At 34.9% G+C, this 18,068-nt stretch overlaps 1 protein-coding gene across 1 annotated transcript in view; it reads right to left on the minus strand.

Moving 5' to 3' along the window:
- The window catches only part of GPR98 (G protein-coupled receptor 98), a gene marked incomplete at its 3' end in the record, with an annotated part of 235,145 nt that overhangs the window by 113,198 nt on the left and 103,879 nt on the right, over positions 1-18,068 (minus strand). The window contains exons 43-49 of the mRNA XM_008580425.1: positions 16,312-16,487; positions 15,312-15,436; positions 12,056-12,213; positions 11,809-11,955; positions 11,369-11,476; positions 8,316-8,580; positions 7,265-7,387 (exon numbers count right to left, since the gene is read on the minus strand). Coding sequence (XP_008578647.1) covers positions 7,265-7,387; positions 8,316-8,580; positions 11,369-11,476; positions 11,809-11,955; positions 12,056-12,213; positions 15,312-15,436; positions 16,312-16,487 — 1,102 coding nt within the window. The remainder of the gene's footprint in view (positions 1-7,264; positions 7,388-8,315; positions 8,581-11,368; positions 11,477-11,808; positions 11,956-12,055; positions 12,214-15,311; positions 15,437-16,311; positions 16,488-18,068) is intronic.

Raw genomic sequence — 18,068 nt, forward strand, 5'->3', positions numbered from 1 at the left:
TCTCAAAGGAAGGCAAGAGGATGAGATTATTTAAGGAGTGAGTAGAGATAAAGAGATATTCCAAATATTCCAAACATTTATAGATCTGGGAATATAAGAATGAACAAGCAAGAGATGGAGTGGCCAGGGAGGTTTATATGGGAAATGGTGTCCTCAGGAGAGAACTGAGTCCCAGAGCAAGGAGATGAAGATTCTGAGAAAAGTTTGAGATACAGTGAATCTTTTCCACAGGGCATTTGCGAGGATGGAGGAAGGATTTGAGAGGAAGGAGGAGGTGACAGCTGGGCATATGGTCTAGAAATTAGGGCTCGTATAGTCTACGGGATGTACAGACCATATGGGATAGGAGTCTCTTTATCCACGGCTGTCCTGGACTTCTTATGGTGACTAAACAGGAATGAAGAGAGTGATGGTTTAATCCAGATGATTTCAAAAGGTGACCATGTCCAGACATGGTAGTTTTGGTGAAGCTGAGAGTTTGGAGGAATAGAGACAGAGGGATAAGTATCTTTCCAGCAGCATACAGAGCTTTGAGGGTTCAATGAGATGAGAAAGGAAAGGGCTAGACCAGGATGGGGGACATAAGAAACATTCAGCAAGTGTTAGCTATAGATTTCCATATTATCTGACTCGTTTGCCCATACACACTCCTTTACCTGCCCTATAAAAGGTGGAGTTCCACAAGGCTTGGCTGGAGACCCCCTTCGCTCACTCTTTGCCTCATTAACTCCTGCTCAGCCTATAGTTATCAATTAAATGATTCTTCCTTAGGAAAGCTTTCTGTGCATCTCTTAGACCAGGTCAAGTTCTCTCCATTTTGTATCTGAAAGTACTTTATTCCATTCTTTCATGGCAGTTAACTGTTTATAGCTAGGAGCTTATTTGTGTGATTATATATAATGTCTCTCTTTCACGCTAAATGTTAAACTTCTTCAGGGCAGGGACTGTACATCACTTTGTTTACCTTTATTTCCCCATACTGTGCTTGGCACATAACAGGCACTTAGAAATAACTATTAATTAGTAAAGGAGAGAATGGATAAGGGGAAGGTAAGGTTGTATGTCCTTGCAGTATCGGTCATATTCTTTCTTCCTCTTCCATTTAAAAAATTCAGTCACTCCCCAATAATCTTTGTCAAGTCATTAACCAGAATAAATATATGATCCTCATAGTTATGGCTCCAATCTAATACTTTCAATAAAATACTTGACACATTCAAAATAAGAAAGTCCTTGAACATTATTTAATGCATAATTGCAGCTTTCAAGCACCTTTCTTCCTCTTCCATTTAAAAAATTCAGTCACTCCCCAATAATCTTTGTCAAGTCATTAAACAGAATAAATATATGATCCTCATAGTTATGGCTCCAATCTAATACTTTCAATAAAATACCTGACACATTCAAAATAAGAAAGTCCTTGAACATTATTTAATGCATAATTGCAGCTTTCAAGCACTCTATAATAAGTCATTCTAAATAATTATCTACAATCTTTTCTTAATTCTACAACCTCAAGTCACAGAAACAAAAGAAATAAAGAGACCTCACAATGGGTCCCTTAAGTCTCTGGCAGAATTTTTCACAAATTCTTTTAGAAAGTATGCCTATTATATATTTTTTTAATCTTTAAAGAGAATTCTATAACTTAAATTAATGGGCCACTCAGGCAGCAACTCATCACCCTTATAAACATTAATTAGGCAACTATTTTGAATAATAATAAGTAACTCAAGTAGATATAGTCAGTTGACTTGAAAACTTGAGGTATAAGAAAAGCAAAATTAACAAAGGCACAAAATTAAAGAAGAAGTAGACAAAAACTAAACAAAAACATGATGAAAGATACATAGTTTACTCAGTAAATCATTTGTTGAGTGAATGATAAGAAAGTTGCTCAGGTTGTACATCACAGGATAACATCACAAGTTTATGACCCGTCAGAGTGTTGACGATGTAAAGAGAAGTTACTTAAGGAGAGATGTGTAAAACAGAGGCAGGCACGGAACTCCAATGGCAAAGTGCAGATAGTGTGCAGGCCAGAAAGTGATGTAATAATCCAGATCAGGAATGGCCAGGGATGTGGTATGGACATTCCAGAGGGATGAGGAGGAAGGAGTAGGAAACAGGTAAACAAAATACAACGAGATAAGCCATTTATAAAAAATGAGAGGTAAATAGAGTGATGTCAGCAACATGGTGGAATAGGCATTCTCCAGCTCCACTACTCTCACAGAAATCCAACTAGAAACTATCCACAGATAAGAATATTCTCATGAATATTACAGAACTTGGTAGGGAAGCTGGGACACTCCCTTGGACTGCAGAACTGAAAACAGCTGCATGAGAAGGGTAAGAGGAATAGTTTCATTTTGACCACACTGCCCCTCCCCCAGCCAGCACAGCTTTGCACACAGAGGAGTCCCTGGGATGCATGGCTTTTACAGAGAAAGGAGACAGTTGGAGGCAGTCAGCTTCCCCACCATTCTGAGACCCTTCTCCTGTCTTGCCCCATGGGAAACATTGGTGGTGGGCTAGACCACTTGGGGTGAAGAAACAAAAATCAGGGTAGGGCTCACAGCAACAAGTGCAGGAGTCATGGAGGTGGCTCTGCATTCTGGCAAGTGGAGGCACACCAGCAGAGAGGTCAGGCAACAGCACTGCTCTGCAGGAAGCACAGTCAACAGGTCTCCCAGGCTCAAATCCCTGGCTCACTTCCCCATCCAGCTCCGGTGCTTTCCTTGAAACCTCCCCAGGCTGGGAGATAGTGGCATCTCTGCAATTATCCATGGAGGGAGTATCTAGCTCTGCCCAAGCCCAGCAACTGAACTGAATCCCAGGCAAGCCCTGGTGCACTCATTAACCCTTACACAGGTTGGAAGGCATGGAGTGAGTCACCGACTATCCAGGGAGGGAGCAAATGGCCCTGCCCAAATTCAGCTGCATAATGTCAACCCAGCCAATTCCTGAAACTCTCTTTAAGCCCTTGCCAGGCCAGGAGGCAAAAGCTGGTCAGCAAGTATTTGCTGAGGGAAGCACCTGACCCTGCCCAAACACAGCAACAGAGAGGCTACTTCATCAAGCCTCAGTGCTATGTTTAAAGCTACCTTAGGAAGAAAGGCAAGCCCATTTACATGAGTATTCATGGAGCATAGCCTGTGGCTCTGACCACCCTGAGGGGTCAAGTAGAGATTCCAGAGACCCACCCAGCCCTGAAGCCCAGCACATGGCCCTACCCAAATACAGATCCCAAACTCCAATACTAGCAAGCCAGAGAAGACAATCTATAACACTGCCTAGTCAGAGGCAATTGCAGAGCCCAGCCAACAGCTCTGCCTTACTGCAGAATCCAGCCAGTGGTCTCACTGAACCTCACAGCACAGCCAGCAGTTCCACTCAACACCAGAGCACAGGTAACAACCCAGCCCAATTACAGAACATGTCAGCAAGATCTACCTGTCTGGGGTCACTACCAACTGGCCCAACCAGAATCCCAGGCTAGATGAAAAGTGAAGAATCTAACACCACCAAAAAATGCCAGCAAAGGCTGGAAAGGGTGGCTGTTTCCTCCAATGTGTAGGCATGAACACAAACACATGAAAAATCAGGAAAATACACCATCACCAAGATAAATTAACAATAAATCCTGAAGAAATGGAGGTCTGCCAAACTGCAGACAAAGAATTCGGAATAATCCTCTTTAAAAAGTTCAGGAAAGTACAAGAAAATACAGATAGAAAATCTAATAAAATTTGGAAAACAATTCATGAACAAAATGAGAAGTACAATAAAGAAATAGAAACAATAAAAAGAGTAGAAATGCTAGAGATATAGAATACGATAGCTGAACTAAAATATTCAGTATAAAGCCTCAACAGCTGACTTGACCAAGCAGTAGAAAGAAAATCAGTGAACTTGAAGATAAGATAATTGAAATTATCTAGTCAGAGTAATGAAAAGGAAAAAAAGAATTAAAAAGAATGAATTAGGCCTACAAGAATTATGGAACACCATTAACAGAACTAACATTCTGGTAATAGGAGTTCCTGAAGGAGAAAGGAAAGGGCCCAGAAAACATATTTCAGGAAATAATGGTTAAAAATTTCCCAAATCTGGGGAATGGTAATAACATCCAAGTACAGAAAGTTCAGTAGTCTCTAATCAAATTCAACCCAAAGAGAAGTTCTCCAAGACAAATCATTATCAAATTATCAAAAATCAAAGACAAAGAAAGAATACTAAAATTTTAGTAGCAAGGGCTAAGATACATATCATATTCAAGGGAATCCCAACACAGCTGTCAGCAGATTTCTTGGCAGAAATACAGCAAGCCAGGAGAATGGGATAATACATGGATACTCCAAACAGTTCATGGAAAAATGGAATTAAAAGATAACACAAATCCTTCCATGAACTTTTTGAAGTACCCTTACATATTCAAAGTGCTGAAGGAAGCAACCAAGAAACTTCACCCTGAAAAGCTGTCCTTCAGAAATTAGGGAGAAATAAAACTTTCCCAGAAAACAAAAGCTGAGGGAGTTAATCACCACTCAGTGTGCTCTATAGGAATTGCTAAAAAGAGTTCTTTAAGCTTAAACAAAAGGTTGCTAACAAAACATAAAACATACAAAAGTAAATATCTCAAAGATATAAGTAATATATAGTCATATTTAAAATACTCTAATACTGTAAAGGTGATGTGTAAAGTAATTTTATCTGTACTGTGAAGGTAAAAACCCAAAATTATTAAAAACACCTGTAGTTAGAATAAATAGGTAGAAAATGCAAATTACATAAAAGATCAATTTTTATATCAAAATTATAAAAGGGAGGAAGGCAGTGAAAGTGTTGAGTTTTTGTTTGTAATTAAAGTTTAATTGTTATCAGCTTAAAATAGCCTAGTTTAAGTACAAGATGGTTTATATAGGCCTCCTGATAACCACAAAACAAAAACCTGTAGCAGATACACAAAATATAAAAAGAAAAGATTCAAAGCAGACCACCACAGAAAACCATCAAACCACAAAGAAAGACAGCATGAGAGGAAGAAAGAAACAAAGGATCAAGAAAACAAATTACAAAATGGCAGCAGCAAGTTCTTACTTATCAATAATTACCTTGAATGCAAATGGATTAAATTCTCCAATCAAAAGACCAGAGTGGCTGAATGGATAAAAAAGTAAAATCCAACCATATGCTGCCTACAAAAGGTTCTCTTTACTGGTTAGGACACATAAGACTGAAAATGCAGGGATGCAAAAAGATATTTCACACAAGTGGAAACCAAAAGAGAGCAGGGGTAGCTATACTTATATCAGATAAAACAAAGTTTATATAGAAAAACTATAAAAAGAGACAAATAAGGCCATTATATAATAACAAAGGGATCAATTCATCAAGAGGACATAATTGTAAATATATATGCACCCAACCCAACAAGTGGAAACCAAAAGAGAGCAGGGGTAGCTATACTTATATCAGATAAAACAAAGTTTATGTAGAAAAACTATAAAAAGAGACAAATAAGGCCATTATATAATGACAAAGGGATCAATTCATCAAGAGGACATAATTGTAAATATATATTCACCCAACCCGATAGCACCTAAATACATGAAGGAATCTCTAAATGATCTGAAGGAAAAAATAGACTGTGATACAATAATAGTGTGGGACTTCAATACTCCACTTTCAATAATAAACAGATGTCCTAGTCAGCAAATGAATAAGGTAGCACTAAACTTGAATCACACTTTAGACCAAATAGACCTAACAGATATATACAGAACATTCCACCAAACAGCAACCGAATACAAGAGCTTTCCTTCTCAAGAGAACATGAAACATTCTCCAAGATGAATTGTAGGGTAGGCCACAAAACATGTCTTATATTTAAAAGAAGTGAAATCATGTGAAGTGTTTTTTGCAATCACAGTGGCATAAAACTAGAAATCAATAACATGAGAAATCTTGAAAATTGAAAAATATATGAAAATTAAACAACATGCTCCTAAACATCCAATGGGTCACAGAAGAAACCAAAAAGAAAATTTTAAAATACTTTGAGACAGACACAACATACCAAAACTTACAGGATTCAGCAAAAGCAGTTTGAACCAGTAAATCTAGAGCAATAAATATCTATGTCAAAAAAGATCTCAAATAAATAATCTAATATTATACCTCATGAAACTAGAAAAATAAGAACAAACTAAGCCCAAAGTAAGCAGAAGGAAGGAAATGACAAAGACCAGGGCAGAAATAAACAAAATACACTAGAAAAACAATGGAGTACTATCCAGCCTTTAAAAAGCACAAAATTCTGACATTTTGGACAACATGATCTCATTTATATGAGGAATCTTTAAAAAGTTGAATTCTTAGAAGAAGAGAGTAGAATGATGGTTATCAGAGACTACAGGAGCAGGAGAGTAAGGGAATAGGGAGTTTCTGGTCAAAGGGTATGAAGTTTTAGCTAAACAGGTGGAATAAGTCCTGAGATCTACTGCACAGCAGGGCAACTGTAGTAAAAATTATTGTATATTTCAAAATAACTAAGTGAGTAAATTTCAAATGTATTACTGCAAAAAATGTTAATAAGTAGGGTGACAGATATATTCATTAGCTTTATTTAATCATTTCACATTGTATACATATATCAAAACATTATATTGTACTCCATAAATGTAATCAATTATGATTTGTTAATTAAAAATGACATTAATTTAAAAATTAGAGGTAAATAGCCTCTAATTCCTGGTCTATGGTTGAGGCAACTTAAGGTGACAGTGCCTGAATTTCACAATGCCTGATAGAGAAAGCAGCAGTTGGGCAACTAAGAAAGGAGTTGTAAAAATAAACTTCTGTATTTGTGCTAAATTCTCTAGTTATTGCAATATCATTTACATTGTACATTTTAACTTTCTTGAGTTAACTATCTGCACACATCATTGTCTTATACATACTTGCATATTTTAAAAATATTTTTTTTCTTGAGACAAAAGAAATATATTGTATTCTCTTTATTCTTCACTAATATTTTCCTCCATATTTTAGTCATTCTGATTAATCTCAAGCACAATGACCATTTTGAAAGTATCAACCATTTTGAAACTCCAGGACTTCTGGAAAAATTATTGTAAAGATTGCGATTTTACACTCCTATTAAAATACCCAATGACGTTACATCTAATGCAAAAGGATTAAAATAATGCTGGCTTTCCATAATGCCTTTAGCATTAGTTAGGAGTTGAAAAACCCTTACCTATTCCTGAGGCTGGTGTGAAGGAGTGGATCCTGCTAACAGTAGCAAAATCCAGGGATTGAAAATACCTGAAAGAAGGCCGTCCTGTCTCCCAGATGAAAATGTCAACTGAATTCTGATCTCCTATGATAATAAAATAGAAGTCAAATCGGAAGATAAAAGTTGCAGGAAAAAAATGACAAAATTGCAGCAAACTACATTAAAATATTAAAATTAATTTAGAAAATAAATTTCCTCAGAATTCATTTAGTTTAACAAAAACAACTGAGTAGGAGACACTTCCAAAGTCCTTTTTGCATTTACCACATGAAGTGAATATATGGTTAGCCATTAATCTTGATCTGATGTTAAAAAAAAGAAGAGCAACAAAAATTCCAGCATTCTTAAAAAACAGAATATTTATCTTAAAGTTCCGCTAAGCAGAGGGAAGCATATTCATATTCAGAAAATATTCTGAAACATTCTTATCAAAATTTGCTGAACATTATTTATTAATAGGATAAATTATCCATAGCACCCTAAGTATATTCATATTAAAAGTTACCTGTTTGTGCTTTAGATATAAAATCTTCATAGATCTTTTTGCTCTACCTACCCACTCCCAATTTTATTTTAATGTAACTTTAAAGTAGCAGCTCAGAACACCACAAGATTATGAGCATAATGCTTAAATTTTTTTCCCATAATCCATTTATAGCTGAGAGTTAATACTTATTGTCCATCAAGAAACATTCTATGGGGCCAGCCCAGTGCGCACTTGGTAGAGTGTGGCGCTTGGGAGCGTGGCGGTGCTCCTGCCGAGGGTTCGGATCCCATATAGAGACCGGTCCGCTCACTGGTTGAGCGCGGTGCGGGCGCGACACCGAGGGTTGCGATCCCGTTACCGGTCATGAAAAAAAAAAAGACAAAAAGGAAAAAAAAAAAGAAACATTCTATGGATTAGTTAAAAAATACCAACAAGAGTATTTTTATAAAGAACATACTATATGAATGCTAGATGATTTTCATAATATCTATATATGCATTAAAAACACTATTATTATCTTCTCACCTATTAAGATATTCTTGGCAAAAATTAAGTAAATATCATTGCCTGAACACAAAGCCTCAATCTGTGTTGTTCCACTGATTGGCACTTCTTGATAGTTAATAAACCCACTGCCAGACCATCTGAATAAAAGGGAATTTAGCCTTGCATTAGCCTGGGAAATGGCTAAGAACACAGAGCCTTCTCTGTTGAACACGGCCATGGTCAGCACACCTCGAACAGGGAGTTTTTGATGCAACACAAAGCTTCCTCCATTCCATCTGAAGACCTGTAGGAAATGTTCAAATACACAACCCTTTATGACTAGGAATTTAGCACTGCTGAGAATTTAATCATTATCATATGTTTATTCTCCTGGACCTTTTAATTTACTTAAGAGGATACTTTCATAAATGAGAAAATACCAAAACTGAAGCTCTCCTGCTTCTCTCTCTTTTTATCTGTGTGTGCCCATGTACACACAGGTATGTGTATGTGCATGCACGAGCACACACACACAGAATGAAAGAAAAAGAAGTTATTTGAAAAGAAATGGATAACTTCTTTTGATTTATCAAAAGGGCAGGAGTCAGTGACAGCAGGGAAAGGGAAAAGCCAAAGACAGGGAAGAATTTACTTAAATATGAAAAATGGATGAACTTTCTTTTGCTGCAATATCATTACCAACTGCTCAAGCAATAGAATATGGAGAAACACCTAAACCTTTTTTGTCCCCATGGTAGAAATGCATACAAGGTTACAGGATAAGTACTTATATATTTAAAATTAAAAGAAAATTCAGAATCTGCCTGATTTCTTCTACAACCTGGCCAATTTCACAAATAATTATATTATTCGGTGAACAGTTAAGAACTCTGAGCCAGGAATTATGCTAGGAGCCATGGATATAGCGGTCTCTCCCTTTATGCACTTATTAACTATTAGGAAAAGGCAAACAATAAACATAGTAATTGAATAAATAAAGATTATAAATTGAGATAAGTGCTGGAGATGAAAATTAGGATGCTGTGACAGAGAATTATGGATACATTAGGGAAATCTTAATGACACGACAAGGAAGGAATGACATGACAAAGTTTCAAATGCAGAAAAAGTTTACCATGTTCTGAATGATGACCAGTCTAGTGGGAAGGAAGGTGCTAGTGCTGGGAGAATGAGAATAAGGCTGGAGAGGAAAGAGCAAGAGGAACCTTTCGTTAGGAGGACCACACAATTTGTCACCCAAATACGGATCCTTCAGAGAGTAAAAGAGGCAATACTAATAATTATACCAGGACAACAGGCCTAATCCAGTACTGTCGTAGACAAATTGGGAAAATGGTTATCCTATGTATAGTCCATACAAAATAATTTAGAATTTATTCTAAATATAACTGGAAATCATTGAATAGTTTCAAAATGAGGAGTAACATGAGTCAATTAATATTTTTAAAAGATTACTCCAGCTACTCAATGGAGAATGGATCTGAGGTCAGAGAAGGAGCTCAGAGACTAGCTAAGAGGCTATGCTACCGGTGTGGATGAGAAATGACAGGGACCTGGATGAAGAAGGGAGGAGTAGAGATGGAAAGAAATGTATGTACCCAAAATAGTATTGGGACGCACAATAAAAAACACTAATGATAAATTAGATGTGAAAGAATAAAAAGGAGTAATCAAGCAAGGAATATCCCAGGATTCTCTCTTCAGCATTATGAGTTTGCTGCTTCCTGAGACGAAAGCAACACTGAAGCAACAAGTTTCACAGGGAAAATGAAAAGTTCAGTTTGGATCCATTAAATATTATATACCTAAAATATATTTAAGTGGACATGTCAACAGACAGTTGGATATGAAAGTCTGGAATAAAGAGGAAAGGCTACCATATAATCTGAAAGATAATAGCCTATAGCTGATGTTTAAAGCCATAGGATTGAAAAACAATTGCCCAGAGTGAGTAAAGAGAATGAATAAAGAAATTTGAACTAAAACTCAATTCTAGAAAACTCCAAGAAATCTAAGTTCAGAAATGGGAGGAGGAATTGGCAACATGAAGCTTCAGCTTCCTTAGAAAAATGAGAGAAGGTGGTGAGGGGGGAGAGGGAGAAAGAGAGAGAAGGAAAATCTGTGTGCTGTGTGGTAGAAACCACAAGAGAAAAGATGGTTTAAATCTGAGGATGAGGTTACTGTCACATGCTGATGGGAAGTAATTTATGATGACAAAACATCCACTGGATTGTCATCGGTGAGCATGAGGAATTAAAGACAAAACAAGTAGATAATTCTTTCAAGATGTCTTACTAGAAAGGGGAGAAAGTAAATGAAATAAACACTTCAGGGGATGAGATCAGGGGAATAATTTCTTTTTAAGCTGGGTGATTCTAGAACATATATGCTGACTGTAATAATCCAACAGAGAGAAAAGATGCCCGTGATAGAGGGAATAACTAAATCTTATGCAGGCAAGAGGGGCACCTATGTCAGAGGCCTGGCTTTTATAGAAACGACACTTCCTCCATCAGAGCAGGAGAAAGAAACAAGACTTGGTTTCAAGTGGGTTTTGGAATTTGGTGCTGGGAAGATGAGTAATCTCTTCTGGTAACTCTCATTTCAAAAAAGGTGTTAGCTGATAATGAGATGAAAAGCATGTATGGAAATTTGATTAATAAAAAAACATCAAATAATTGCATTACTGAGATTACAAAAGCTAGTTTACTAGACAAATGTGGAATTTCTGGGATGATACTGAGTGCTCATTTTGGCAACGCTGATCAAGAATTTTTAGTGATACCATCTGCTACTGTGATTTTTCTCCATAACGTTTTCCAACTCAATTAAATTCTAATCAAATGTTCATGTTTATTATTGCACTTGCTTTGGCTCTTGAAGATAAGAAAATATTCATAATTCTGTTGTTAAAAACTGAATGGTGACTAATCAATATTTATATTCTACTTGATTACCACAATCAAATTATGTCTTTCTTTTATACTAAACCTACAGATGCCATCTTTGATAAACTTCAATTAAGTACTAAAAAGAAAAGAAATAAAAACTTCATTTTAAAAGAATCAAACCTGAGTTAATTCAGAATCATCTCTTTGACTTGCAACAATTAAATAATCTTGACTGTCTGAAGTAAAATATGTTACTTGAGAACTTTCTGAAATAATGATTGTTTGTACCTGCAAGGAAAACAGAAAAGTGTGAATAAAACTTTAAAGGAGACTTTAACTAAGAAAGGCACCAAATACAGCAATAGTATGAGTTAGTATTTGAGGTTCAAGACTTGAAAAATCATTCTGATCCTTAGGTATGCATACCTAAGCATCATTTCAAGAAAGACGAAAATATCCCTAGATTAAGATACTTTGCTAAAATGTGAATCAGCTTGCGAAAAGTCCTTTTTCATATGAACATAGAATATACATTATCTTCAATTTTGATCAATCTTACAAGTCAGAATTTTTTAAAATAAAAGCAATTTATGAAAAAAATGAAGATTTTTTTTTTTTACCAGGAATAATTTGAATCCAGATGTGAATGTATATACACTATTAACAGAAGGCTTTTCTTCATTTCTTTCTTCATGGGTAATCACAAAGTATGGGAAAAGACCAATATTAAAGGCCTCACAAGTTTTAGGATTTTCTATATTTAAATCCTAGGAAATGAGGAATAAGAATAACAATAATTCATGATGCATCCAAAATTTACCTGTACATTTTATTTTGTAGACTGCAAAGTAAAAACAGTATATTTACCTCAATTGGAATAAAAATCCCTTGCCATCGGTAAACAGTAAAAGATGATTTTCTTAACATTATACCATATATTGAATATTCCCAAGTAAAGAAACACCAGCCAGAAGCTGATTCATCCAAAAAACTTTGAAATATGGAAAACACAGCATCCATTCCTCCTGGAAAACATAAATCTTGATTTATTAGTGTGTAATCCCTTCCAAACTTATCTATTCTAATTTATTGTTTAAACAGTGAGACTAGAGAATTTGTTACCAGAAGTGAATCTCCTTCTGTGTGTGTGTGTGTGTGTGTGTGTGTGTGTGTACGCACATGTGCATGTGAGAAAGACAGACAAGCTACAGAACCTGAAAAAAAAGTAACTAAAAATAACAATTTACAAAAACAGGAAAAATTGTTACTACTCTGCTCTATACCCACACAAATTTTTCCAAGGTGTATTTAAAATAAATACTAAAAGTTTATTTTAAAGAGAAATATGCTGAACATGATTTTTATCAACTTTCATGATGATGAAAACACAACTGAAAATTTTTAAATAATAAACACCCTTTACAGACACATGCTAAATGCTAGATTTTAAAAACTGACATTATTCATTTGAAAGTCTGCCCATTTTATATATTTTAAGAATGCCACATAGTATATGGATAAATTTTTAAAAATAAACAAACAAAATAAAATAAAATAAAATAAATTACACTTTTAAATGGACTGCAGCTGGAAGGACAAAAAAAAAGAATGCTAATGCAGACTCACATACTTCTAATGGCGGTCAAGGTTTTATCAAACTGCTAAAACTGGTATATGTCCTAAAATTTTGTATTATGAAAAAAAAGACAAAAACAAAAAAACACTATCTAAGGAGGAAACCTATTAAAAAAGTCTTCTCTGATCTATTAACATGACTGTTCCCAAAGAAAGTAAGTTCTTTTTAAACTTTAGCTAATGGTACAAACATGGTGCAGCAAGAACAAATATCAAGGTTGAAACCTAGGCTTCCCCTCAGTGATTGATCATTTTTAGATTACCAGTTCAAACAGGCATAATGTCAATGCCTTATATGTAATACCCATTAGCAATTTCCTTTCCTAAAAAGTTAATATTTTAAATTCCTGTTTTGCCACCTTTTACAGGTACATCATAGCATTATCATTAAGAGTCCTGAATAGTCCTGGCACGTGGACAAATCCTTCCCTACAATAATTTAAAAAGACAGTGAATAAAGAATAAGCAATGACTGCTGACAGTTAAGAATGTCCTACCTATCTCATCAGAACTTCCAAAAAACACTTGCAAGGCCCAAACAATAAGGACAGAACTGTGAATTTAAAACCACACTCTTTCTTTTTTGGATCCCATCCCTTCCTGCTTTGCAGGAAACCATACCACTATAAATTATCCCTTTTCTCTTCTAAATATTCAATCTTTACCTACCTACTAGGCCCTTTTCCATCAGCAGTTAACCATGCTTGGTTCTCTCCAAACTAAACAAGCAAAAAATCCTCTGAATTCTGTACCACATCACTACTTTCTCTAGGTCCTCCCTTCCCAGTCAAACTTCCTGAAATAGCTGTATATATTTGAGGTGTCTATTCAAAATGTTATTCAGGGGCTGGCCGGTTAGCACAGCCTTATAACTCCATGGTCATGGGTTCAAAGCCCTGTACCGGCCAGCTACCAAAAAAAAAAAATTTTAAAAACCCAAAATGTTATTCAGTTCCCACACCTCTACACAAATAGCTCTTGCTATGGTCATTAATGCCTTCTACATTGCTAACTATAATAATGGTTATTTTTTAGGTTCTCGTCTTACTGGACTTCTCACCAGCAGATGACGGTTTGCTTCTCTCTTCATATTTCTTTCTGCTGGTGTCTGCACCCTTGTATTTTCCTGGGTTTTTCATCAGGTCTCATAAGTCTCCTTTGCTAGGTCATTATCCTATCCCTAGCCATCCAATTAGAACCTTCTCAGAGATCACTCTGGGTCCCCTTCCCTTCTCTATATAAAGCCTCTCTTTTCAGGCTGTTACATCAATTTCTTACTATTTACTTGCTAAACATTCCCAAGGTTATCTCTCCAGCACAGATCTTCCTTTAAGCCTGTAGAAATTTCTTCTCAAATGTTAAGTCAAACTCAGAATGTGTTAAACCACATTTATTTTACTTCCCTCAACAAAATAACACCTATTCCTCTTTCAGAATTCCCTTTCTTGGTGAATGACCCTCTATCCAGCTGCACAAGCTAGAAACCAAGGAGTCATCCCTGGTCTCTCCCTCACCCTCATATCCAGTCCATCACCTAGTCCAAGTTACCATCATCTGGTTTCTCCTTGCTTGTCTCCTTGTATCCTCTTCTCTTCTGCACCAACCCATTCTTTACACATCACTGTGAATACTACCTTCAAAATGCAAATGTGGTCAGACCACACCACATATACACATGGTAGTTCTCCTCCAAGCCTAAATCACTCAAAGGCTTTCCAGTAACCCTAAGATAAAAACTGATGCCCATAAAATATTATTTGTCTTATTCTGTCTAGCTGTCCAAGCTCAACACTACTCCTTATTTCTATGCCCACTGTCCACTCTTAAGTTCTGCACTTACGATGTTTTATTATCGTAAGTGAAGTTTTCTGCCTTGACAGCTTCTCACTCTCATCTTGATTCCTCCAACCCAGTTCTTTTCATAATCAATCATCATTCACCATTCAGTCTTAGTTCAAACATCAATACACCTTGTAAGCACTCCCTATGTTCTTACAACACTGAGAACTTTCCCTTTAAAATATTAATTATAGTTTAAACCACACATTGATTTTTATGTTTGATTTATTTCTGTCACTCTCTGAATTCTAAGCCCCATGAACTCAGTTATCATACCTAGAACACGAGAGGCACATAATAAATACTTAAATAAAAGAATTAAATATCCATTCTCCATTTTCAACAGATCCATAAGACACAATTCATGAAAAAAATCGAAATGATTTACTTGCAATATTTCTTGGTTATAGAATGTTCTCATAAGAAACTAAACAGAAGAGAACAGAACTGTGGTTATTAGAGGTAGGAAAAGGGGAGGAGGACGGGGGTTAGCGATACATCACAAAGTATGATTACATTTTGTAAACATGAATATACTAATTATCCTGATTTGGCCACCAGATTCTTTACATATGTACTGATATTCAAATCTGTACCCTACAAATATATATAATCAATTATGTTTCAATAAAAAAGAAACTGGACATACTCATGCCAAAGGCTGTTACAGATACTGTCTCCCACTGCACACTCACAGTTAAATCAATGCCATTAGTACGTGACACATTTAAATATACAGTCCTATTGGCTTCTTCGATGTCTATAGAGGTGGCTCTAAAAGAAACAGATTATGGGAAGCAGAAAAATATTATAATTTTTACATATTTAAATACATATCGCATTACTATCACATACTTAAAACACTTTCAAATTTACATAACCCAAGGTGAGACCCACAAATTTTATACATCAGGAAGAATAGACTCTGAGTTCAAAAATATTCATTAATGAAGATTTTTTTTTTTTTTAAAGCACAATGCAACACTCTGATACGATGATCATAAGAAAATACTGAGAATCAGTAATTTCAGTAACCTCATTCTTAAGTTTCTTCACATAATAAATCAAAAACATTTTACAGGATAAAAATGAGTCAAAAAATTCTTAGCATATTAATGAAACTATTAAAATATTTTTAAGATTAAAAAACAAATATTTGTCAGTTTCCAGATGAAATTTTAAGACTACAATCATGTTAACATATGTTTGAAGTGTTATTCATTTTGTTTGATCAGTTACGTATATTTTATATTATTTCTTGCTTTCTATTATTTCTAAAAACACAAAATAGTGCAAGGCTTTATCTGAAAGGGTGAACTCTGAGAAAATAAGAACTATAGTAAAACCACTCATTATACAGCACATGTTTAGGTTTTTCATGCTCCCTGTTATGAGACAGCATGTGGCTTCTCTGGATCTATCTTCTACAGTTCATTTTAAATGTCCCTTTAAAAATAATCAGAGATCAATTTCCTTTTGCATTTCTGTCCAAAAAAATATTCCCTACTTTGCTTTGGAAGTGATAAAGAGAATAAACTATACCTATTTTCAACTGCAGAGATACCATCAATTTCCTTTTGCATTTCTGTCCAAAAAAATATTCCCTACTTTGCTTTGGAAGTGATAATTTCCTTATGAATAAACTATACCTATTTTCAACTGCAGAGATACTGAATAGCCCCAAAGGGGCCTGGTTTTGCAAAACTGTTATCAGGGTTTGAACGTGCACCCCTAGTCTAGCACCTCCAGTTGGATTAAACAAGGTGCAAACAAAATGCTCATCCATTTCTGGTTCCGTGTCTAATATGGCAGATATGTGTAGGGCCTGAAAACAAAATCAAAAGATAAAGTTACTAGAATACAGTATTTTTGCAACATACATATAGAGAAATTTACTAAACATTTTTGACAACAAAATAATATATTTTGGAAAATATCACCTCTTTTATTTAATACTGATCCCCATACCGTGATGGTTACAATTGTTTCAAGTTACTACTTTTGGGATTTTCAACACTATGATATACTGCACTGAAGTTGCTAAAAAATAAATATCTAAGGCATTTAAAAACAGAATTGATTAAAATATTAAATTTATGTCTTCATTTTTGCTAACTTTCTATCCTGTCCTGGGTACATAACTTCATTAATCTCATTCTAGTCTAACATTCACTGTAAAAAAAGAAAAAAAGAAAAACAATTATAGTCATAGCAGGTACAAATTAGAAACAACCTAAATGTTCATGAGCGGGAGAATGGACAAACAAATATGGTCCATTAAATAGAATGCTACTCAGTGATAAAGAAAGAACCAACTATACATGTGTGCAACCATATAGATCTCAAAAACTAGGTCAAGTGAAAAAAGCCAGACACAAGAGTACACACCATATGATTCTATTTATATGAAGCTCAAGAATCAACAAAAATAAGTCTTCAATGATAGAAATCAAAAGTAGTTTCCTCTGGAAAGAGCAAGGGGCAAAAGGGAGTCTTCAAGGTGACAGCAATGTTAAATATCTTAATCTGAATAGTGTTACACTTCAGAATAAAAAAATGTGAAATGAAAGTAGTTATCTGGGTTAAAATAAAGTATTTAATCCAATTTGCTCTAACATTTAATTTGCCTAATGAACAGAAAAATCTTTAAATACACTATGAAAAAGAATATTTTGAGAACAAAACCACAGTAAAAAATAATATAAAATATACAAAAAATAAATAAAAATAAATTTAAGAGAAATTTTTAAAAGAAGAAAAAAGATGAATAAAGCAATGGCAGATTTATAAAATACTTCAAATCTTAATCTTTTATATCCACTTTAAGATTTAATTGTGAATACCCTTCAACAAACCAATCAAAGGTTTTATATTTCCCAGAACATGAAAAAAATTGGACATGAAAATGAATATGCATGCAAAAATGTGTTGAAGTTTACACAAACTGATTATTAAGAAAATTGTTTAATTATTGGATGAACTGCTTTAAATGAAACAGCTTTATATATATTATTTTAGACATACCTTATATAGCAGGCTTGAAAAAAATGTCTAAAGCTAATGCAATTAGCTTTTAAAAAATAAAGTTTAACAGCAGAAATAGAAAATTATTAATAAATGGAAAAAGGTTTGGGAAGGTAAATTTCTGTGTGCATAGATCACATTTATACTTAAGGTCAAACCCAGCATTTTTTCTCCAATAAGCTATTTCTGTTCTCAACAAGCAGTCTAAAGTAAGCAGTTACATTTTGTTCAACTAAAATGTGGCAAAAGGGAATGATTGGCTGGGGCTTAATGATTACAAATGGCTTGGAGTTCCTTCTAGTTTACAGTTTATAGACAACATAAAATGAAGTATACCACTTAAATGTGCTTAAAATTTAAAATACCGGGCCAGCCCGGTGGC

The sequence above is a fragment of the Galeopterus variegatus genome, unplaced genomic scaffold (assembly GCF_000696425.1).
Source record: "Galeopterus variegatus unplaced genomic scaffold, G_variegatus-3.0.2 Scaffold2087, whole genome shotgun sequence".
Classification (NCBI taxonomy): domain Eukaryota; kingdom Metazoa; phylum Chordata; class Mammalia; order Dermoptera; family Cynocephalidae; genus Galeopterus; species Galeopterus variegatus.